The sequence below is a fragment of the Leptopilina heterotoma genome, unplaced genomic scaffold, assembly GCF_015476425.1.
Source record: "Leptopilina heterotoma isolate Lh14 unplaced genomic scaffold, ASM1547642v1 Lhet_206, whole genome shotgun sequence".
In the NCBI taxonomy this organism is placed as follows: Eukaryota; Metazoa; Arthropoda; class Insecta; order Hymenoptera; family Figitidae; genus Leptopilina; species Leptopilina heterotoma.
Genome location: NW_025110922.1, coordinates 1520377 through 1545550, shown reverse-complemented (window position 1 = coordinate 1545550; position 25174 = coordinate 1520377). Strand labels below are relative to the sequence as shown.

At 24.7% G+C, this 25174-nt stretch overlaps 3 protein-coding genes across 3 annotated transcripts; all 3 read right to left on the bottom strand.

Annotated features, from left to right (window-relative positions):
• Positions 1-517: 517 nt before the first annotated feature.
• LOC122501191 lies at positions 518-4123 on the bottom strand. The gene is made up of 5 exons (XM_043610486.1): positions 3976-4123; positions 3125-3614; positions 2613-2637; positions 1482-1637; positions 518-580 (listed from the first exon to the last, which is right to left on the bottom strand). The coding sequence occupies exons 1-5, from the start codon at positions 4121-4123 to the stop codon at positions 518-520; spliced, it is 882 nt and encodes a 293-aa protein (XP_043466421.1).
• Positions 4124-12053: 7930 nt separating this feature from the next.
• LOC122501190 lies at positions 12054-15529 on the bottom strand. Its single transcript, XM_043610485.1, has 3 exons — positions 15418-15529; positions 14397-14886; positions 12054-12084 (listed from the first exon to the last, which is right to left on the bottom strand). The coding sequence occupies exons 1-3, from the start codon at positions 15527-15529 to the stop codon at positions 12054-12056; spliced, it is 633 nt and encodes a 210-aa protein (XP_043466420.1).
• Positions 15530-18135: 2606 nt separating this feature from the next.
• LOC122501189 lies at positions 18136-23987 on the bottom strand. Its single transcript, XM_043610484.1, has 3 exons — positions 23912-23987; positions 22903-23042; positions 18136-18195 (listed from the first exon to the last, which is right to left on the bottom strand). Exons 1-3 carry the CDS (start codon positions 23985-23987, stop codon positions 18136-18138), a joined length of 276 nt encoding a protein of 91 aa, XP_043466419.1.
• Positions 23988-25174: the final 1187 nt, after the last annotated feature.

The window sequence follows — 25174 nt, the reverse complement described above, 5'->3', positions numbered from 1 at the left end:
TTATGTTTATTTTTATTAAAGAAGTACAAGTTATAAATTTTTAATGTTCGTAAAAAAAGTTGCATAATTTATAATTAATAATTATTACAAGACTTTTTACAATATTATTAGAATATTCACTCATTTTATTTAAGTATACAATGCTTCTTAACTTCATCACTGTGAAATAATAGAATAATTAATTTAACACAGTAAATGACGATTTGTTTAAAATTTAAAAATTGCACACTCAGTGAAAAATTAGTTCAATAAAACGAAATTTTGGTCGAATCAACGGAATAAATCCTTTGCTATCAAACATTTGAATATGGTTCAACTAAAAATTTGCTTTTCATGACCAAATTTCTTGAGTGCATTGCATTTCTTCGATTGCAACATTTATTTAACTCAGCCAAATATTTATTTAAATTAAATAAACATTTGGCTTTTTTTTATATATAATTTAACTCAGTTTATACAAACTTTATTTATTTTTTACACAATTTAAAAAAAAAAGATGAAAATCGCTATAATATTATTATTTATTCGTTCGTCTCATTGTTATCAAAACTGATAAATAGCCCATTGAGGTTTTCATAATCTGAAATTTGAAAAATTAAAAAAATAAAGAATTATTTGCCCCTAAAATATAAAGGATATAAAGTTTATATTTATCTTTAAGGGGACCCGCACCCGAAATTTCAACTGTAATAGAATATAAATGGAAAAATTTTTTATATTTTTTTCCTGACACTATTTTGATTCAGAAATAAGGTGAAAAAAACAAAAAAAATTTTTCATGATTTTTTTGGAAATTAAAAAATTTTAAAAAAAAATTTTTTTTTTTGTAACTTTTGACAAAATTAAAATTTTACAAAATCCATGTCCTTAATTATAAAATGGAGTGTAAGAAACTCATTAAAACAAAAACCATGAAAAAAATAATAAAATTTGTGAAAGAAGAAGCATTTTTTATAAGTTTATGGTATAACATTATAAACCATAAATTTACAAAAAAGATGCTTCTTCTTTTACAAATTTTATTATTTTTTTATGGTTTTTGTTTTAATGAGTTTCTTACACACCATTTTATAATTAAGGGCATGGATTTTGTGAAATTTTAATTTTTTGTAAATTTATGGTATAACATCGAAATGTTATACCATAAACTTATAAAAAATGCTTCTTCTTTCATAAATTTTATAATTTTCTTTTCATGGTTTTTGTTTTAATGAGTTTCTCACACTCCTTTTTATATTTAAGGGCATGGATTTTGTAAAATTTTAATTTTGTCAAAAGTTACAAAAAAAATTTAAAAAAAAAAATTTTTTTATTTTCCGAAAAAATCATGAAATTTTTTTTTGATTTTTTCATTCTATTTCTGAATGAAAATAGTGTCAGAAAAAAAATATACAAAATTTTTTCAATTATATTCTGTTATAGTTGAAATTTCGGGTGCGGGTCCCCTTAAAAAATATTAGATAATTATTTTATAAACTTACGCTGCCAAATAAAATCAAATTCAGAACACAAAATTTACCAGCTGTAATTGCAACTGGTTTATGACCAATTTGCATTAGAAGAATTAAGTATTTCGCTTTTTTTGCAGGTAGGTTGTACCAATGGCAGTTGTAGGCCGTTTGTGCGAAGGCATAACTCTAAAAAAGTGTTTATTAATAAATAAGAAAGAGTTAAATAAATATATTCTGGAGAAGAGATTTTTTTAAAATATTTAAAAATATTTTACTTTGATTAATTGTTCAACCTAAATAAAATTCTTATTATATTAAATTATTTAACAAAATTCGCATTACTTTAAAAAAGTCTGACGACTTTTTTTAAAGAAATATGAATTTTGTCCAGGTCCGCCATATTGGATCCGCCATTTTGAATTTTGTAAAAATGACATTGCATTCGGAAATAGTGATCCGAAAACCTCCGAGTAATAATTTTTATGAGCTTAGCTCAAAGTAATTTCAATTTTTAATATTTTTACAAATTTTTTTTTTTGTCTTTTTGATTTTTTCAAATTAAAAATATTTTATTTGTTTGTGTTTAGAAATGAAACATATTTTGATAAAATTATATGAATATTTTGATCGAAAACCTCTGCGGCCATTAAAAGGTTAATATAATTCAAAGAAAAGAGTAAAATATTTTTTCTATAGAAATACAATGCTGAATAGAAATTATTTACTTCCATTTGTAGTTGTTCGCCTAAATAGCAATATACATAAAAATTTCCAATCATATACATGAGGAAAACAATGATAAAAAGAACAGCAAGTAGCATCGAATTTGAATTTCTGTCCGTTATGTACTGAAAAGTAAAAATATCTGCAATATTACACTCAGAAAATTTTTTATTTTAACCAAATATATAAATTAATTTATAAAATATATATGAATAGAAATTATTTGTTCCAAATAAATAAATATATTTGTTTCGCAGTCTAATGACTTTTTTTATTTGTTTTTCAAATTTTATTTTGTAGAAATAAATTTTGTTAGGCGGATTAAAAATGTTTATTTGAACCAAATTTGTTTTTAGAATTTATTTGAATTACTTTAAATAAATATTTAGAACGAAATAATGATGATGTTTTGTCATTGTGCACTACTGAATTTGTTACCATGAAGAATAATGCAATTAATTTTCTAAAATTTCGAATTTCGAATTAAAAATGAAAAAAAATTTCTAAATAATACAAAGTGTACCTACTAAAACAAGAAGAAATCCTTGCATACAAAATTGAATACTGCAACCTATTAATTGAACCAGAAACATTAAGTAGAAAGTGCTCTCCAGGATTGAGATGCAACTAAATAAAAAATTGTTTTAACAACCAAAGAAAAAAAGCAGAATTTACCGTCTAAATCTGAACGGAATATATCTTCTTCAGATTTAGAGAGTACGTCACATAAAACTAATAAAGAAAATTCCAAATTAAATTCAAAATCTTTTCTAAAAAAAATTCTGTCCCTCCAGAAGTTTATATAAGTTTAAAATTTTTACTTAAAATTGCCACAGAATTTTTATTTTCTAACTATAAAAATTAATTATGAATAAAAACATTAAGAATAAAGAAATTAAGAATAAAGAAATTGAGAATAAAAACCTTAAGAATAGAAATTAATTAAGAACCTATTTAGGTGCTCGTGAACATCGACGATGTAACCAATTTTCTCATCAAACTCATGACCAAATATTGTCACATTAAAATTATTGACAAGCTCTAAAAGTTGTAACCGTAAAATATTGTATTCTCCAGAAATATGCAGAACTGTTTGACTGAAAAAGCCATCGGTACCAGTATAGGCTGCAGTTGCAAGAAAAGTACCGAAATATTCAATAAAACAAGTAATTTCAAACATTGGAGTGTAGTTCCAATTGAAGGGATAATAGGCTTCAACATAGAGCGTATAATTCTTAAAGCGCTCGGAATTATTCCAATTTTGTAAATTTTCAAATATCCACTGCACTAGACGGGCAACCATCGTTGCATGTCCCAAAAACATACACAGGACTGCAATTTTTTTACCCTCTACCCCTTTTTTCATCATGATCTCTACTTCTTTATTGCTTCTATTCCTCTCCCAGTGATCCATCATGCAGCCATAGAGAATAATCATTTCTAATAAGAAAGAAAAGGGAAAATTTCATTAATTTATGATTTTTTAACCTCTGTATTTATAATCTGTTGATTAAGTAAATTTTAATTGAAAATTTTATTGTTTATATGTGTATTTTGTTATTGTTTTTTTAATCTATCAAAAACTAGTGTTATTGCCTCAATTTCCTCTCACTCTACATAATTTATCTATTTAATCATCATGAAAAATATACATAATATATATTTTTTTTTTTTTGAGGTAATATCTCAATATTAATGTGATTATTGTAATGACAACTTTTGCAATAGCAATTTTCTTCAAAGTTGAAATATTTTCTCAAAAAAAAAAAAAAAAGTAAATTCTTTATTAAAAAATACAAACTTTCTTTATTGTAATAAAGCACGCTCATTTTTGTCAAAGCTACCAAATACGGTAACTCTGCAGTGGAAACTATTTGACTTATCAGGTCAATATTATCTCGAACTTGGATCAACTTAATGCCTTGTGGTATGACAACACTCACAATCATTGTTACAATACTTGTGAAAAATAAAATTTTTGACAATTTTTTATTTGTATAAGCAGGCCATGCGCCAAACCAAGCCAGACTTATTCGGGAGAATTTCATCAAAAATACCAATGCTGGAAAGAAATAATTGAGATTTATGAAAGGGACAAAAATAACTTTAGAGAGAAATGCAAATATAGTCCCGCACAAAATTTTATTATTTATGAAAATAATTGAATTATTCACTCGAACAAAATTTTTTGCCCTGGGACAACCATAAGTTTTACTGAAATAGCGAAAGTTTTAATTGAAATAACGAATAATTTCGCTAATATAGTGAATTTTGTAGCTGTTCTGAGTAAAATTACTTTTCCGTGTAGCAAAAAAATTTTTTAAAAATAATTAAACGTTTGCGTTGAATTTTATTAATAATGTTTTAAATTGTCGAGTAGCGTAATAAGTAGCATGAAATATTGTTGGTGATAAATCGTAAATTTTAAAACTTGTAGGATTTAAATATTTTATTATTAACTTCTAAGAAGCTTTAATTTAATTTTCCAGCATCAGGAAGCAATTGAAAAATTATCTTTTTTACTTTATAAATCCAAAATATGTCCGACTGATGTTCGATTATAAAAAAAAATTGTTCGACTACTGAAGCATTTTTTCATTAAATTGATTATATTTTATTAACTCACGTATTTTTAGCAAATTTACATGATTTTTAATCCTGAAAAACTCTTTCAAGGGATAATGTGCTTAAGAAACAGAAAATATTTGTTATTTCAAGAAGAAAGCTAAATCACTATTTACATAAAAGTATCAAATAGCAACGAAATGATACTAAAAATGTAAATGAAATACTAAATTGATTTAAATTTTTTGTATCAATTTGATCCACATTGGTATTAATTTGATACTTTCAAGAAAAATGTGATAAATATAAGATTGTTGTCTGATCCGACTACTAGGGCATTTATCCTATAAAGTTTATTTCTACTCTCTAAATTATAATTAGTAAAAATATTTACTGAATTTCTGCTTTTGAATTAGTAAATTTTACTAATAAATTAATAGAAATTACTATTAATTAGTAAAATTACTAATAAATAAAATAAAATAAAAACAATTTACTAATTCAAAAGCAAAAAGTCAGTCACTGATTCAAATTAGTAATTACTTTTACTAATTCAAATTTAGAAAGTATTGCAGTAAAAACTATGACACTACAATTATTTATAAAGATGAAATTAATAAATAAATAAATAAATAAAAGTAATACAAATAAAGTAAATGAAACAAAATTTTGCATACGCACCATTTTCACCCTTCATACTTATTATCTCAAGCAATAATCAGTTAATTTTTATAAAAATTGTTTAAATTCAGGTGCAATTTTTTTTAAGCACATTACACTTTAATTACAATACCAAAGATAATAATTAGATAATAATTTAATAGAAAAAATTGTTATTTGGAAATTATTCGGAAATAAACAGTTATTAATGTCCTTATTAATGTCTAATATATGATACGAGTGAAGAAATATTGTCGAATGTGTAAAAGTATGATTCAGTGTAATTTAAATACTATCGATATCTCTATGGACTAATGGTGGAAACATTGTAAGGAGTAATATGCTTAATAAAGTAATATATTGAGCGAATCTATTTCTGGGAAAATAAAAAAAGAATGAAAAATAAAGTATATCAGGCCTTTAATTTAGAAAGTTATTTAATGACGAGTCATTAGAGTTGCTCACTTTTTCTTTTAAATTGTATATGCAAGCCTGCGCACATGATTCTTTTGTCAGAAATTCTAGTTTCATTGTATTGTCTTCCCTCAGATCTTAAACCGAGAACATTCCTCTTTTTTTAGTTTTAAAATATTTTCCTAAAAAAAAAAACAGTTTTGTATGACAAAAATATCATCGAACAAAAAAAGGAATTTCTTTGAAATTTACTATTTGATGTCTTAATAAGTCACTTTTGCTGTCTGACTAAAATTCATTTTTACTAATGTCATCAAAAGTTACAGTGGTTTAAAAAAAAAAAATTTGTATCGCTCATTTTAAGTTCTAGAAAAATTAAAATAATTGGAAATATTTAATATTTTAATATTATTCGTATTATTCAAAAATTAATTGATTTGAAAATTTTTTCTAGATTTTAATGAAATTTTTCTATATTCCGCCGAAGGTCTTTTATAAACTAGAATTTTTTTTATATTATTTTGCCTGTTTGTATTTTAAATAAATATCTAAATTTCGCTTTTTAACATATTTTACATAAAATGAAAAATATTTTCAAAAATCATAATTATTTTCTCTCAGTGCGTGACACACACACACACACTGATTTTTGTTTTAATATTTTTAAAAATTATACAAGATTGAAAAGAAAAATACCGTAATTGAACATTTCTGTAAATTGAAAATGAATTCTTTAATTATAAAAAACAAGATTTTGTAATAAAAATCAAATTAAAAGAAGTAAAAAGAATATAATCGTTCATTTAAACGTTTAAAATTTTAGGAACATGCGTAATATTTTATTATTTAAAAAAGAAATTTAATTTTTCTCTTACAAAACTTTTTTTTTTTCGTGAGTTAATAAAAGAATTGTTGTAGAATTTTAAATTTAAAGTGAAAAATTAAAATGACAAAATTGAAAAATTAAAAATTGAAAAATGATTTAAAAATATTTCTAAGACATTTCTTTTATTGCAGGTAAGACCTTCTAATTATACTAAATTATAAAATTAATAAAATTAATTTTCGGTCTCAAAAATAAAAATTAATTACACGAATGTACATCTTCGAAGGAATTCCACTTGACATGTATGACATGTAAATGTTTTTTTAGAAATGTGTTGAGGAGTAAATTGTCGAAAGGTATAGAAACTGATTTTATTTTGCAATGAGGAAAACAAAAGTTATTTAAAAAATACTGAAACCGTAGAGGGAATCCCTCCCTAAGTGTGTGACGGAGGGTTAAAGATAATTGAAATTTTGACCTGGCACTTTTAAAAATTTTTGAGCATAATTGAATTTCTGCGAATAATTTTATTTCTGCAATCATTTGTAACTTCTTATAAATTCAATTTTTTCCAGTACTTTAATAAAAATTCCTGAATTTTCCCTGATTTTTCGTAACCTATGACAACCCTGAAAATGTTATAATATTTTTTGTCCTACCTGCACGGAAAGTATGTCATTTCGGGCACTTAGAGCGGGCGCAAAGTATCTCATTCCCACCCAGGGGCAGGGGAAGCGGGCGCAAAATATTTTGCACCCGCTTCCTCTACCTCCGAGCGGGCGCAAAACATTTTGCGCCCGCATGTTAATTATTCGATTTTCTTCATTAAAATGCGATATTTTCGACTTTCTTTTTATGTTAACTATAAAAATGCAAACATTTTTAACTTGTTTTATTTTGTCTATAAAAATGTGCTATTTTTTTAAGATTTTCTCTAAAAGAAATTATGACAAATTTGGTTTTGTTCCCATTTCGGTTGTAAAAATTATCAATTTTAAATACATTGTTTTCTTATTTCTATATTAAAACTTTTATCATTATAGACTTCAAAGAGTTAACATTTATATATATTTATATATAGGTAATAACTTTTTTCTTTTTTTATCATTCGTAGAATACCTTAAGACGTATTTTCTTTTTTGTTTCATTGAAAAATTTTTAAAATTGTCTTAAATATCGCGAGTTGAAGTGAAAAATGTCATTTACAGTTTTCGAAAAAACAGTTTTTCCCAAATATTTCGAAAACGGAAATATATAGAAAAAAATTTCATAAGAAAAAAAGATGCGGAATGAAATTTTCTATAAGAATGTGTATTTAAAATATTTAAAATCAGAAGTTGAATTTTGAGTGTTCAGGGGACTTAAATTTCGGCCGAGAAAAATTTACGTGCCCTTCTACGATCCAGCCGCTCAATTGAGCTAAAGAGTTCCGATTTTTTCTCAATTTTGCATCTTTTCAGGCCGAATGTAAACAGTCACTATTAAAGAATATTAATTTTACCAATTGTTTAAACAAATTACTATTGTTTAACTTCCACTTTTTATCAAAATGAGCTACAGAGTTGCAACTTTTTCTTAATTGTACATTTTATTTTTTTGTGAGGTAATATTTAATGTAAGACTTAATTATCGAGTAAAAATTGTGAACAATAAATTTATTATTATAAAAATGTTAAGTACAAAAAATTTTATTTACATCATTGAAATTACTACTGCGATAGCTTCAAATTTAAAATAACAATTTGTTTAAGCAACTGGTAAAATTGTAATTCTTAGATTGTTGTTAGTCACTAGTTACATTTGGCTTGGAAAAATGCAAAATTGAGAAAAAAATTGCGACTCTGCAGCTAAATTTGATAAAAAGTGGAAGTTAAACAATAGTAATTTGTTTAAACAATTGGTAAAATTAATATTCTTTAATAGTGACTGGTTACATTCGCCCTGAAAAGTTGCAAAATTGAGAAAAAATCGGAACTCTTTAGCTCAATTAGATAAAAAGTTGTAAATAAACAACAATAATAATTTGTTTAAACAAATTAGAAATTACATGGAATAATGTTTAAAAATCAATATTTGTGTTATTTATTCATAATCTAGAAAAAACTTTGATAAAAATAGTAAAAAATATTTTTTAACGATTTTTTTATAATTTTGAAATTTATAGGGTTTTTTGGGGGCACTATAAAAAATAGTTAATTTAAAAAAATGGTTAAATAAACAATTTATCACTATTCTTTGAAGTCTTCTGAAGAGAAATAGAGTTTGCTGAATGAAAAATATTGATTTTCAATGATTCTATACCAATTCTACGAAAAAGTGTTTTTTCCCCATGCATTTTACATGGAAAACTTTGAGCGCTTTGAGGGACCTCTAAATATTTTTTTATTTTCAAAATCCATATAGAACAATCCTAGGGGGTGAGAGCATTAAAATTCTGATTTTATTTTTTTCTCATGTATTTTTGGACCACCCTAAACAATATACTTAACAAAAGTAATATTGAACGAAACTATTTCTGTAAAAATGAAAAAGAATAAAAAAAATATATCAGAACTTTAATTTACAAAGTAGTGCAAAAGTTTTAATATTTTTAAAATCAATTATTACAAATTACTTTAAAATTATCAGTTGTCACGGTCACTTCTAATCAATTTCTCGTCTTTAATGAACAAAAAGTTTTGAACGTTCAAATGAACGAAATATTTTTTGTTAAAAATATTTTCATAGATTATTGATTACAATGCAAATTAAAAACTCAAATTTTACATTTAGAAACATTATAATTAATTTGCTTAATAGTGACGCAAAATTATGGTAATAAAAATTTAATTTGTAGAAGAAATAAATAAATTTCGTTCATTTGAACGTTCAAAACTTTAACCTCCTCGTCTTTACCGATTTCAAAGTGTTTTATTATAATTTATTTTTTAATTATTAAAACTTTTGCACATTACTGCCCTTCTTTATTATATTTTAGACTTTCCCACAAAATTTCAGCTCAATTTATTAAATATTTAAAGAGAAATGTGGTCGAAAAAATTACCATTGAATGTCTAACAGTCACATGCTGTTAATGTCTCTTGTATATGTAAGCCTGCGCAGATGCTTTTATTAGAAATTACTTTTTTTTGTTTTATTGTCTTCTCCCAGATCTTAAACCGAGAACATATTTCATTTTTTTCCTAAAAGAGATTTTCATTTTTGAGCTTTTGTATTGTTATGACAATTTCTGTTGAAAGATATTGCGAGTGAAGGATTAAAAATTTTGTAATGCTTTTGAATAGTAGAAGGAACAGCATTTGAAGAATTTTAATCCGACCACAGCGTTATTTTACTATTCCAAAATACAAAACCGATGACAAATTAGGGTGCGTAAGATTTTTGTCTTTATTTCATGAATCTAGTGGTTCCTCATAAAAAAATTTTGTTTCATCATAAATGATTTTGAAAATTTTTATTTTCACTAGAATAGAGTGGTGTGAAATAGACGCTATAAAACCGGAATTGAAATTTTTTTTCAAATTTTCAACTGGTAGCGAAAGCTTAGTTATTAAGTTTCGAAATTTTTGTCGGATTTTTTGTCCCATTGGCTTAATTAACTTTGTTTTTCGTTTGAAGATAGGAATTGTTTAAAAAAATACACAAATTATTCACAGAATAAAGTTTCTATTTATTAGTAAATATAATTAATAAATGCTGACAAACATTAAAAGCATATTAACAATTTTAAAAACAGTTAACAATATTATCGATATTAAAAATATTACAACAATATTAACAATATTAAAACAATATTTCTAATATTTAGCAAATAATCCACAAGTTAATATTCTCAAAAATTACTGATTGCAGAAAAATTAATTTGAAGAAATCAATAAATTTCATTCATTTGAACGTTCAGAACTTTTTTGTTGCAAAATAAGTTTTAAATATATTTTTGAATTTAAATATTTTGTCATAAAAATAAAATAAATATTGTAAGTAGCATTATTCAGTTACTTAAGTAACAAGACCAAGTAATTAGCAGAAATAAATAAAGTATCACTACATTGATTACCATTTCCTTCAAATACAGAATTGAATGGTTCAAATAGTCTCTTCGATTTAAATAAAAATTATTTCCACCAAGTAATTATAGTCAACTATCATTAAGCAAGTAAAATCGTCTATTTGATGCAGATAAATTTTTTCTCAGTGCAGAGAATTGGTAGAATTTAAATACTATGTATAAGGGTAGGAAGGAAAAATATTGTGAACAAAAATATACTTAATAAAGAAATATTGAACGAATCTATTTCTGTGTAATTGAAAAAGAATGACGAAATAATATATGATACTTTGCATTTTATAAAGTTAGCTAATGACAGTCATTAGTGTTTGAACTTTTTTATGAGTTGAATTTGAGCCTGCGCACTTAATCAATTTGTTATAAATTTTATTTTCATTCCGTTGTCTCCTCTCAGATGTCAAACATAAAACATATTTTTTTCTATTTACTATTTCTGTTTCTTGAAAATTTCCCTTCAGTCAGTTGTAGTGAGGCTCGACTTGAAATGAAATTTTCTCTCTCTCGTCTAAGAAGGTTAATGATACATTTTTTAAATGTTCAGTTCCACTAATGTTGGCGGTAATATTGTATCAGAAAGCTTTTTTTGAACAGTTTGTAGAGTTTCTTCAGACGCATCTTTTGACCTATTAGCGAACTTTTCACACTAATTCTATTCAGAGTTATAAAAGTTTTAAAAATTTTGAAAAAAGATTATTTCTGTAGAGTAGAGATTTTTGTAGATTCTAGTTCGGATGCTGTACCTATAATATTATATTATATATATAATATATATATAATATTATATATATTATATATTATATATATATATTATATATTATATATTATTATATTATTATTATTATTTTTATTGCAATTTTTATTTTCGAGTTGCTCTGCACAAAACATTTATATCTATTGTTTGTAAAATGTTTGTAAAACTTTTTTTTTTTGTTGCAGGTAAAGCATTCAAATATGAAAGAAAAGGATGGCAGGAATTTTTGACAAAAATTGTTATCAATAATGCAATAATGATGTTGGCATCATCTTAAAATGCGTATGTAAGTTATTTTTTTGATAATTTAGTAATTTTTTTAAGTGTTCGGTATTCATAAAATATTTCATTTTTTGAAAAAGTAATATTTACTATATACCGATAACATTTGGGCTCCAAAAGTGCAGAAGATATCCCTCCTGGTGCGTCTGCTGTCCCAAAATCGTCTATGGTTTTTTAAGTTCTTAGAGCAACTATGGTAGAAACGTCTGATATACCAAAAATTTTCCGCGTACTAATTTAATAATGAAATTTAATAATAATAAAAATTTGTCGTTTAACCAAAAATTTAAGACTTCAGATAATAATACAATTTTAGCGTAGTCTTTCGGTTGAAGATAAGGAACTGTTAAAAAAAATAAACAAATTATTCTCAGAATAAAGTTTCTATTTATTTGTGAATATAATTAATAAATGCTGACATAAATTTTCTTGCAAGATTCAAACAGTATTAACAATATTATCAATATTAACAGTATTATCAATACTAAAAATATTACATCGCAATATTAACAACATTAAACAATATTCCTAATATTTAGCAAATAATCTACAAGTTTTTATTTTAAGGTTAAAATGAAGGAAATATTTTTTATTAAAAATATTTTCAAAAAATTACTGATTGCTAGGAAAAATTAATTTGAAGAAGATATAAGTAAATTTCCTTCATTTGAACATTCAGAACTCAATTGTAACATAATAAGTTTTAATTATACATTTTTGAATTCAAATATTTTGTCATAAAAATACGATATAAATGTTGTAAGCAGCATTTTTCAGTTACTTAAGAAACAAGACAAATTATTAACTTTTTTGTTTCATTGTTATCAAAAAAGACAAATATCCCATGGATGTCTTCATAATCTAAAAATAATAAAAGAGAAATTATTTTATTTTTAATTTTTAATTTACATTGAATGAGAACTGGATTATAAGAAAGCTATATTTTTACATATTATTTTGGATTAAAAAATTATCAAATTTCAATTAAATTTGTAATAAAAATTAGGAAAATATATTACTTACACGTGCAAATAAAATCAAATTTAGTTCACAAAATCTACCAGCTGTTATTGGGACTGGCTTATGACCAGACTGCATTAAAAACATCAAACATTTTGCTTTTTTTGGCGGCAAATTAAACCAATTACAATTATAAACCGTTTGTGCGAAAGCGTAACTCTGAAAAAGTGTTGATTAATAATATGCAATATTTCCCTTAAACATGTATTTATAATATCTTACTTTTCTTACATTTTTTCCCTTAAAGATTGAATTACTCACTTCCATTTGAAGTTGCTCTCCCAAATAGCAGTAGACATAAAAATTTCCAATCAAATATGTGACCAATACTATAATGAAAAGAACGGCAAATAGCATCGAAATGGATTTTATTTCAGTTACATACTGAAAGTAAAATTATATACCTCATTAAAATATTTAATTCTAAAAATAATTTAGTGTTGATATTTAAATAGAAATGACTTTTTTTGTAAAAAAATATATTTACCGAAACAAGAAGAAATCCTTGCAGGCAAAATTGAAAACTGCATGCTAATAATTGGGCAAGAAATATGAAACTGAATACACTCTCCAAGATTGAAATGCAACTAAATATAAATATTTAATTAGTAAAGAAAAATATTTGCTTCTAATCAATTTTGTTCAGTTCAAATAAATTTTACTGGTTCAAACAAATTTTGTTTATTATTCACATTAATTTTTTTTTACTTATACAAATTTTATTTGCTTCAAATGTAGGTATTTTAATTGGTTTAAATTTTTTTTTTTGGTTAAAAAAAATTATATTTGACTTACAATTTTTTTTGTCATTTAAAATAACTTTTTTTATTTAAATAAATTTTTTATTTCTCACAAATATTTGCTACGAATAAATTTTGTTCAGTTCAAATATATTTTATATGGCACAAATGAATTTTAATTGGTTTAACAAATTTATTGTTTGGTTCAAAAAAATATATTTGACTCGCACAAATTTCATTTGGTTTAAATAAATGTTATATCCAAATGTTATATCCAAAAAACATTTCATCTGTAAAAAATGAAATTTCTATTTAAAATAAATAAGTTAATTTGCAGGCTCTGAGACAAAATATTGTATTTTTATCAAACTCCAATTTAATTCAGGTAGTTTAAATGCGAATAAAAATAAGTTGAAATAACAAAAATAAATAATAGGTAATAATAAATAAATATAAATAAAAAAAAGTAAGTATTTTTCTGAGTATATAGAAAATAGGAAAATAGTGAACCATCGCAAAGAAAGGGACCTAAGAAACAATGTTTTATAGGTTAAGTTTGTTATCCTTTTACCTTGAAAAAAAGATTCTTTTTTAATTTTTTTAAAATGAAAAACAAAATTTTTGAATATCTTAAACATTATAAAGGCTTAACCATAATTAATTTGAACTGAGACTTAACATACATTTAGCATTTTCACTTAAAACATAACAAACATAACCTTTAAGATATTGCATCTTAGATCTCTTTATTCTTGTAGCGTTATAATTTCCAAAAATTGAAGATAACAGAAAACAAACATGAGTAAAATTTCACAAAGTTTTTATAATTAAAAATTCCGTGAATATACAATTTGTGTATAAACAGACTTTATAAAAATTAGCATAGAATAAGAACCTATTAATATGATCATGAACATCAACGATGTAGCCAAATTTTTCATCAAATTCATTATCGAATATTGTGACATTAAAATTATTGACAAGATTAAGAAGTTGTACGCGAAGAACGTTGTATTCTCCAGATAGATGAAGAACAACTTGGCAAAAGAAGCCGTCAACACCAATATATGCCACAGTTGCAAGAAAAATACCAATAAGTTCAATAAGGCTTGTTATTTCAAAAATGGGACTATAATTCCAAGTGAATGGATAATAAGCTTCAACATAGAGCGTATAATTTTTAAAGTGCCCTGAAGTTTTCCAATCGCTTAAATTTTCAAAAAACCACTGAATGGAAGAGACGATTACTGATGCATTCCCCAATGATATACATAGGAGAGCAATTTTTCTACCCTTGTCACCAGTCCTCCTCATGATCTCAATTTCTTCAGTATTTCTATCTTTATCCCAATGGTCAATCATTCTGCTATAGAGAATCGTTATTTCTAGAAAAAGAATTTATAAATGGTAAATAATGTCCCTAAAGTTAGCGGCGATAAATAGCGTCGAAAAGTATTATTTGGAATTGTTAGAGTTGAAAAAGGCACTAATTTCGATTATTTTATTCGGTTAGAAGTCAAAAAATGTTCAAGACATTTTTCTAACCTGAAATTTTTAAAGCAATTGTTTAATTCTTTGCGATTTGGGTAGAAAAATTGTTTTCGACTCTCATCGTAGACGCTAACTTCACAGACTTGATAAATAATGTGTTAATTGTTTAATTTAGTAAATTAAAATACTGAGTGAGTAAATATCTGAATAGTATGTTGAAAAATCGTAAAAAAGTAATTACAAACATTTATTTTGAATGATTTAATAGTACATTGTGCATCAAGTGTGAAAAGAAAAGTTGTTTTTTTACAGATGTGACACAAAAATTGTTTTTTAAACATGAAATATAATAACTACACCGTAATATTGCAAGATATTTTCTCACGATAGTAATATTAATACTAAAATTGTTTTTTTAAACAAACTTTTTTTATTATAATATATTATGATCATTTTCGTCAAAACAACCACAAGTGGTAATTCGGCGATGGAAATAATTTGACTTATTTGTTCGAGATTATTTCGAACTTGAATCATTTTGATTCCTTGTGGTATGAAGACACTCAATATTATGTATACGAAACTCATACAAAACATGATTTTCGATAATGTTTTATTTTCATTCGTGGGCCATACCCCAAATGATGATAAATTTAGACGTGATACTCTCGTCAATAAATCCACAACTAAAGACAAAATAAAATGTTAATATGCAGTCTTGAAAATAAATTAAATTCAAATTAAACTTTAATATTAAAAAAGCCAAAAAGGAAGATGGAATAAGTACTAAACAGACAAAAAAATTTAATTCAAAGGACTAAAAGAAACAATGCAATGCAAAACGAAAAATTCGGATTGTAGTCAGAAAAATAAAATTAATAAACTAAATTATAAAAATAATTTTTTTCTGTATTATAAATAAATACATATTAATTTTAATAATACAATGAAGTATTAGAAGATATTGGCGAGTCATTTACAAAATGCATTACTTTCGAGTACACACCATTTTTACCGCTCATTGTTTTTTCAAGCAACAACATCATTAATACAAGTATAAAGAGATAAATCAAACGAAAAAATTTAATACTTGAGCACCAAAAAATTATTTATTTGCTTTAAATAATAAATTACTTTACTTAAATCACCACTAATTACTTGAAATTACTTAATTACGAAATAATCTTTAAATCCATAAACAGTATTGTTTCATTAAATACTATTTGCTTTAAATAGTATCACTATACATTAATTACTATTTCCATAAAGTACAGAATTTAATGGTTCAACTAGAGTTTCTTCGATATAAATAAATATTATTTCCACAAAGTAATTATTTATTTAGTAATTTAGTCGACCATCATTAAGCAAGTAAAATCGATTATTTGATGCAGATAAATTTTTTCTCAGTGCAGAGAGTTGGTAGAATTTAAATACTATGTATAGGCTATGGAGGAAGAAATATTGTGAACAACAATATACTTAATGAAGAAATATTGAACGCATCTATTTCTGTGGGAATGAAAAAAGAATGACAAAAGAATATATCAGACTTTGCAAATTATAAAGTTAGTTAATGACAGTCATTAGTGTTCGAACTTTATTATGAGTTGAATCTGAGCCTGCGCACATAATCCATTTGTCATAAATTTTAGTTTCATTACATTGTATTCTCTGAGATCTCAAACCTGGAACATATTTTTTTCTATTTACTATTTCTGTTTCTTGGAAATTTTCCTGAAGTCAGTTATAGTGAGACTGAACTTGAAATAAAATTTTAATACATTTAACGGAATAGAGATATTTTTTTGTAATGAATATCTTTTATGAAAAATTTATTACTGATTGGATACTATTTTCAAAAGGATAAAAATTTAAGCATTTGATTAGAAATAATTGAAACGTCTAAGGAGGATAATGATGAATTTTTATATTTTTATGTTCCACTAATGTTAGAATGTAAATTTAATTGGGTAAAACACAACTTTTAATTCTACTTTGGATGTTGTATCTATAATATTATAGTTTTTATTGCAATTTTTATTTTCGTGTTACTTTGCACAAAACATTTCGACCAACCTTTCAAACATATTACATCTTGTTCAAGTGACCGGAAAATAAAAGTAAATGTAAAGAGAAAATTATACTTAAAATGTATGCTTTAATGATTTTTTCAAATTGACCTAACTTCCAAAATTGCTTTTTTTTAAAACTGGTATTAAGCCAATGGGATTGTCACCCCACTCTATTTCAAGAATTGTTTATTTTTAATAATTTTAAAATCAACTTTACTTCGTTCGAAACTTTGCGAATATCTGTTTGGAAAATGTATCCAAAACTTTTTTTTTATTGCAGGTAAGGCATTCAAATTTATAGACGAAAAGGATAGCAGCAATTTCTGCCAAGAATTCTTATCAATAATGCAATAATAATGTTGGCGTCATCTTAAAATGCGTATGTAAGTTATTTTTTTGATAATTTAGTAATTTTTTTAAGTGTTCGGTATTAATAAAATATTTCATTTTTTGAAAAAGTAATATTTACTATACACCGATAACATTTGGGCTCCAAAAGTGCAGAAGATATCCCTCCTGGTGCGTCTGCTGTCCCAAAATCGTCTATGGTTTTTTAAGTTCTTAGAGCAACTATGGTAGAAACGTCTGATTTACCAAAAATTTTCCGCGTACTAATTTAATAATGAAATTTAATAATAATAAAAATTTGTCGTTTAACCAAAAATTTAAGACTTCAGACAATAATTTTAGCGTATTCTTTTGATTGAAGATAAGGAACTGTTTAGAAAATTCACAAATTATTCGCAGAATAAAGTTTCTGTTTATTATTGAATATAATTAATAAATGCTGACATAAATTTTCTTGCAACGTTAAAACAAAATTAACAATAATTATTATCAATATTAACAGTATTATCAATATTAAAAATATTACAGCGCAATATTAACAACATTAAACAATATTCCTAATATTTCGCAAATAATCCACAAGTTTTGAAGGTTAAAAACTAAACGAAATATTATTTATTAAATATATTCTCAAATATAACTGACTGCAATGAAAATTAATTTGAAGAGGATATCAAGAAATTTTATTTATTTGAACGTTTCGAACTTTATTGTAGCAAATTAACTTTTTTGTTTCATAGTTATTAAAAAGGACAAGTATCCCATTGATGTTTTCATAATCTAAAAATAATAAGGAGAAATCATTTTATTTTCAATTGTAATTAACATTTAATGTGAACTAGATATAAGAAAACATTATTTGCGGAATATTATTTCGCATTAAGAAATTGAAGAATTTAAAATCAATTTGCGATAATTTGAGAAATTATATTACTTACCCGTGCAAATAAAAATAAATTCAAATCACAAAATCTACCAGCTGTTATTGAGATTGGCTTATGAGCAGACTGCATTAGAAGGATTAAACATTTTGCTTTTTTTGGCGGCAAATTGAACCAATTACAGTTGTAGACCGTTTGTGCGAAAGCATAACTCTGAAAAAGTATTTATTAATATGCAATCTTTCCCTTAAACACATACTTTATATGTTATCCAATTACTTACTTCCATTTGTAGTTGCTCTCCTAGATAGCAGTAGACATAAAAATTTCCAATCCAATACATAAGAAATACTACCATAAAAATAATAGAAACCCACATCGAAGTAGTTTTTGTGTTAGTTAAATACTGAAAGTACAATTATACACCCGATTAGAATATTTAATTGTTTGAACTAATTGAGTACTAGTATTGAAATTAAAATGATATTTCATTGTATAAAAATATATATTATACCGAAACAAAAATATATCCCTGAAGACAATACTGTACACTGCATGCTAGTAATTGGGTAAGAAATATGAAACTGTATACACTCTCCAAGATTGAAATGCAACTGAATATAAACATTTATTTAGTAAAGAAAAATATTTGGTTCAAATGAAATTTAATTAGTTTAAAAAAATTTTGGTTGATTAAAATAAAAATTATATTTGTCCTACTCAAATTTTATTTAGTCCTAAAATAACTTTTTTTGCTTTAAATAAATTTCTTTGGCTCACAAATGTTTGCTTCAAATAAATTTTGTTCAGTTCAAATTAATTTTAATTACATTAAAAAAAATTTGCTTTGTTCCAACTTTTAAAATTTTATTTAATTCCCTGAGTACAATTGGTGTATAAATCGACTTTATAAAAATTAGCATAGAATAAGAACCTATTAATATGATCATGAACATCAACGATGTCGCCAAATTTTTCATCAAATTCATTATCGAATATTGTGACATTAAAATTATTGACAAGATTAAGAAGTTGTACGCGAAGAACGTTGTACTCGCCAGAAAGATGTAAAGCAATATGACAGAAGAAGCCGTCAACACCATTATATGCAAGCGTTGCAAGAAAAATACCAAGAATTTCAATAATGCTTGTTATTTCAAAAATGGGACTATAATTCCAAGTGTATGGGAAATGAGCTTCAACATAGAGAGTATAATTTTTAAAGTGTCCTGGACTACTCCAATTGTTTAAATTTACAAAAAACCACTGAATGGAACAGAAGGTTACCGATGCATACCCTAAGGATATACATAGGAGAGCAATTTTTCTACCCTTGACACCATTTCTCCTCATGATCTCAATTTCTTCATTATTTCTATCTTTATCCCAATTATTAATCATAATGCTATAGAGAATCGTTATTTCTAGAAAAAAATGAATAAATGGTAAATAATGTCCCTACAGTTAGCGTCGACAAATAGCGTCGAAAATTATTATTTGGAATTTTTAGAGATGAAAATGGCACTAATTTTGATTATTTCATTCGGTTAGGAGTCAAAAAAGGTTTAAGACATTTTTCTAACTTGAAATTTTTAAAGTAATTGTTTATTTCTTTCGATTTGGCTACTAAAGTTGTTTTCGACTCTCAGCGTAGACGCTAACTTCACAGACTTGATAAATAATGTATTAATTGTTTAATTTAGTAAATTAAAATACTGAGTGAGTAAATATCTGATAGTACGGTGAAAAATCGTAAAAAAGTGATTACGAATATTTATTTTGAATGCTTGAATAGTACATTGTGCATCAAGTGCGAAAAGAAGTTGTTTTCCGTACGATTTATAGATTCCAGAAGGTGTGACACAAAAATTGTTTTTTAAACATGAAATATAATAACCACACCGTAATATTCCAGGACATTTTCTCACGATAGTAAAATTAATACTAAAATTGTTTTTTTTAAACAAACTTTTTTTATTATAATATATTATGAGCATTTTTGTAAAAACAACCACAAGTGGTAATTCGGCGATGGAAACAATTTCACTTAATTGATCGAGATTATTTCGAACTTGAATCATCTTGATTCCTTGTGGTATGAAGACACTCAATATTATGTATATAAAACTTATTAAAAAAATGATTTTCGATAATGTTTTATTTGCATTCGAGGGCCATACTCCAAATGATGATAAATTTAGACGTGATAATCTCGTCAATAAATCCACAACTAGAGAAACAAAATGAAATGTCAATACGCAGTCTTAAAAATTGGATTAAATAAAATTAAATTTTAATTAAACTATAATATAAAAAAAACTGAAAAGGGAAGATAAAATACTGATAGTAGTAATAAAAACAAAATTAATGAACTATATTACAAAAATAATTTTTTCCTGTATTATAAATAAATACATAATAATTTTAATAATAAAATGAAGCATTAGAAGATATGGGAATATCATTTAAGAAACCAACAGATGTATTACTATCGTGTACACACCATTTTTACCACTCATTGTTTTTTCAAGCAACATCATTAATACAGAAATAAAGAAATATGTATGAAACGAAAAAATGTAATACTTGAGCACCAAAAAATAATTTATTTCCTTCAAATAATAAATTATTTTACATGAATGACTACTAATTATTAGATATGAAATGATATTTTCTTAAATCCATTATTGTTACATTAAATACTATAAATAGTATTACTACATAAAGGACTCCTTAAAGTACAGAATTTAATGGTTCAACTAGAGTTTCTTCGATATAAATAAAAATTATTTCCCTCAAATAATTATTTATTTAATAATAGTCGACCATCATCAAGCAAGTAAAATCGATTATTATTTGATGCAGATAAATTTTTTCTCAGTTTAGAGAGTTGGGAAAATTTAAATACTATGTATAGGCTATGGAGGAAGAAATATTGTGAACAACAATATACTTAATGAAGAAATATTGAACGCATCTATTTCTGTGGGAATGAAAAAAGAATGACAAAAGAATATATCAGACTTTGCAAATTATAAAGTTAGTTAATGACAGTCATTAGTGTTCGAACTTTATTATGAGTTGAATCTGAGCCTGCGCACATGATCCATTTGTCATAAATTTTAGTTTCATTACATTGTATTCTCTGAGATCTCAAACCTGGAACATATTTTTTTTCTATTTGGTACTTGTGTTCCTTGAAAATTTCTCTTCAGTCAGTTGTAATGAGGCTCAACTTGAAATAAAATTTTAATACATTTAACGGAATAGAGATATTTTTTTTAATGAATATCTTTTATCAAAAATTTATTACTGATTGGATACTATTTTCAAAATGATAAAAATTGAAAGAGTTTAATTCGAAAAAATTGAAACGTCTTAGAAGGATAATGATAAATTTTTCGTTCTACTGTCTGCAATAATATTGTATCAAAAATCGTTTTTTGACCAATTTATTGGAGATAATATTGTGTTTTTATAATTACTTAACTTTTGGATAATTCTTTTGAAGTTTTAAAATTATTTTTAATAAATATATTGATTTTTTTATTTATATTTATTTTTATTAATAATTATTACATAGTAAATATTTATATATTATTTTTGCAGTTAAAACTGTTCTTTAAACAAGTTACCAATTATGTACTAAATCGATTTCAGATAACAGCATCTTGTAAAATTAAAATGATAAATTTTCTTTTCTGATCAACGCTTCAAATTAAGAACAACTCGACGAATTTAAAGAATTTGCATTTTTAACACTCAGATCGTATACTCATTAAATAAATAAGGTAATCTTGCGCAATGTATTTTATTTGTACCGAATAATTTTTTATTTTTAAACAAATAAACTAATATTGTTTGTCACAAAAATAATTTTATTTAACTCAAATTATTTTGATTTAAATAAAGCATTTCTGTTTATGTAGAATTTTTGTATTATTTGTATTATTGGAATTAAGAAATAATTTTTTTCACAGTTTAGAATAATTTTATTTTACTGAAACTAAGAAATCTATATAAATTTCGTGGATTCTACATTTTTTTTCTTATTCCAACTCTATGAGGGAAAAATACTAAATGCGTGCACTCGTGCGTGCATTTTGATTTTTTTTTAACTTTTCTCATTTACTGCTTTGCCTCATTGTTATTAAAAATGATAGGTAGCCCATCGATGTCTTAATAATCTAAAACAATAGAAAAAAATTTATTTTCATTTGTTAATAAAAGATTTTTTAAAAATAATTATTTCCTGATCAGAATTTTTCAAAAAGAATATTTAGGATTAAAACAATCTTTTTATTGATGATCCAAAAGTTTTAAACGTCCAAATGAACGAAATTTATTTATTTCTTGTTCAAATAAAATTTTCATTTGCGTCACTATAAAAAAAAATTAATTTTTATTGCAATCAGAAATTTATGAAAATATTTGCAATAAAGAATGGATTTATTTTGACGTTCAAAACTTGTGGATCATTTTTATTGGTTTAATTCTAAAACTATGTAAAGTTTGAATCATTTTTGAAGATAGTTTTCTTAATTTTTGAAATATTTTTATTTTTTGAAAAAAATTTCTGTGATAATATTTGAGAAAATATACTTACACTTCCAAAGAGTATTAAATTAAGAACACAAAATTTCCCTGCTGTTATTTCTACTGGCTTTTGTCCCATTTGTATGAGTAGAAGAAGAGATTTTACTTTTTTGGTTGGTAAATGGTACCATTCACAGTCATAAGCTGTTCCTGCAAATGCATTACTCTAAAAGAAATTTTTTTTTAAATTATTCTTGATAAGAAATTAAATTTTTATATTTGCCAAAAACGATGCATTTCAACATTTTTCAACAAACTTTTAATCTAAAGTTTTTTATTTAGCACAAATGAACCGATGTTTACATAGTAAACTTTTAATTTAAATTAAAACCAAAGTGAATTTAAATCAAAGTTATGGTTTTTTTTTGGGTAAATAAAATGTGTTTATTGAGGAACAGTAAAAAAATTTTTTTCTGCTACTAAGGAAACATTATGTAGAATTTATTTACTTCTATCTGCAGTTGTTCACCCAAATAACAATAAACATAAAAGTTTCCCATCATGTACATCAAGAATACTATTATAAAAAGAACGTCTAGTAATATCGAACTAGATTTTTTGTCCGTTACATACTAAAAGTGTATAAACAATATTTAAAATTAGTAATTAAATTAAATTTACTTCATAAAATAGACTTTAGAGAAATAAGAAGAAAAAAATAAAAAGAAACCTACCATCACAAGAAGAAGTCCCTGCAAACAGAATTGGACACTACAAGCTATTAATTGTATCAAAAACATGAAATTGAAAGTGTCTTCTAATATTTTTATGCAACTAAAATATTTTCCATTATTTTTTGTTACACAAAATTCCAAGAATATTATTCACGAGAATATTTAGTAAAAATTTATATATAATTTAATAATGATATTATAATATAAAATATAATTTAATTTATAGATAATTTAAGAACCTATTTAGATCGTCGTGCACATCAACGATGTGGCCAAATTTTTTATCAAAATCATAATCAATTTTCGTTGCATTAAAATTTTTGACAAGATTTAAAAGTTTTAGGCGTAAAATAAAATATTCCCCTGAAAGATGTAATACAATTTGACTGAATAATCCATCGGTACCAGTGTAGGCAACCATTCCTAAATATGTGCCGAAAAATTCCATAATTGACGTCATTTCAAACACTGGAGAATAGTTCCAAGTGAAAGGATAATATGCTTCAACATAGAGCGTGTAATTTTTAAAATGCTCGGAATTATTCCAATTTCCTAAATTTTCAACAATCCACTGAACTAATCGCGCAATCATTGTTGCATGTCCCAACGATATGCATAAGAATGCAATTTTTTTACCCTTATCACCCTTTTTTATCATGATCTCTATTTCATCTTTATTCTCCATCTTTAGCCAATCGTCAACCATGTGATCGTAAAGTATCGTTATTTCTAATAACAAAAAAATAATTAATTAATTAAAGAAATTTTTTTAAATTAAATTAATTAATTTTGGAAAAATAGACCTCGGATTGACTTTAGAAGGCAAAAAAAAGGCGTTTAGCCTTTGTTTGCGTCCTAAAGTCAATCCGAGGTCAGATTTTAGGACGCAAAAAAAAGGTTCCAAAATGTACTTTTTTTAAAAATAAAAAATTTCTAAGAGAAAAATTCTTTAATTTTTTCCAAAAAATAATACACACTTTCTTTATTATAAAATAGAACTGTCATTTTCGTCAGGGCGATTATATATGGCAACTCTGCAGTGGAGATAATTTGACTCATTAGATCAAGATTGCCCCAGACGTGAATTAATTGAATGCTTTGCGGAATGAGAACACTAAATATAATAGTTGTGATGCTGATAAAAAATAATATTTTTGATAATATTTTATTTGTATCTGCAGGTGACTTTTGTCAGAACTTCCACTGCTATAAACAAAATTTTTAATTGAAACAAAATAAACAAACTTTCAAAATTTTTTAATCATTTTTTTTCACTCTTCATGTAGAGTAAAATTTTTTTTTTTAATTTTTCCGGAAAAAATAAATTTTACTTTTCTGTAAATTTGAATTAAAGTTCAAAGTTAGTAACTAATTTAACTTTCAGAGGACCGAGGTGGCCACTGTATAATAAAAATAAAAAATAAAATAAATAAATAATAAAATACAAAAATAAAATTGTCTCTTTCTTATTATACACAACACTTTTACCGTTCATTGTCATCCCTTTATTTTCAAATTAATATTATCTGATATATTCCGCTCGACTTATTTTCATTGTCTGCAATATGTAACATAGAGGACCATTTTTTGGAAGTAAACTATGAATTA

What these genes read in the sequence shown, in the direction of transcription:
- LOC122501189 (XM_043610484.1), bottom strand. Translation starts at nt 23,987, where the DNA reads ATGGTTGCCTACACTGGTACCGATGGATTATTCAGTCAAATTGTATTA. An exon ending in AGGGGAATATTTTATTTTAC is followed by an intron (nt 23,043 to 23,911) that starts GCCTAAAACTTT and finishes ATGCATTTGCAG; the next exon opens with GAACAGCTTATGACTGTGAA. An exon ending in ATTTAATACTCTTTGGAAGT is followed by an intron (nt 18,196 to 22,902) that starts GTAAGTATATTT and finishes TATTATTTTTAG; the next exon opens with ATTATGAAAACATCAATGGG.
- LOC122501190 (XM_043610485.1), bottom strand. Translation starts at nt 15,529, where the DNA reads ATGATTCAAGTTCGAAATAATCTCGAACAAATAAGTCAAATTATTTCC. An exon ending in AATATATTATAATAAAAAAA is followed by an intron (nt 14,887 to 15,417) that starts GTTTGTTTAAAA and finishes TTCTTTTTCTAG; the next exon opens with AAATAACGATTCTCTATAGC. An exon ending in GTTCATGATCATATTAATAG is followed by an intron (nt 12,085 to 14,396) that starts GTTCTTATTCTA and finishes TTTTTTTAACAG; the next exon opens with TTCCTTATCTTCAACCGAAA.
- LOC122501191 (XM_043610486.1), bottom strand. Translation starts at nt 4,123, where the DNA reads ATGATTGTGAGTGTTGTCATACCACAAGGCATTAAGTTGATCCAAGTT. An exon ending in GCTTTATTACAATAAAGAAA is followed by an intron (nt 3,615 to 3,975) that starts GTTTGTATTTTT and finishes CTTTCTTATTAG; the next exon opens with AAATGATTATTCTCTATGGC. An exon ending in TAATTGCATTATTCTTCATG is followed by an intron (nt 1,638 to 2,612) that starts GTAACAAATTCA and finishes ACACTTTTTTAG; the next exon opens with AGTTATGCCTTCGCACAAAC.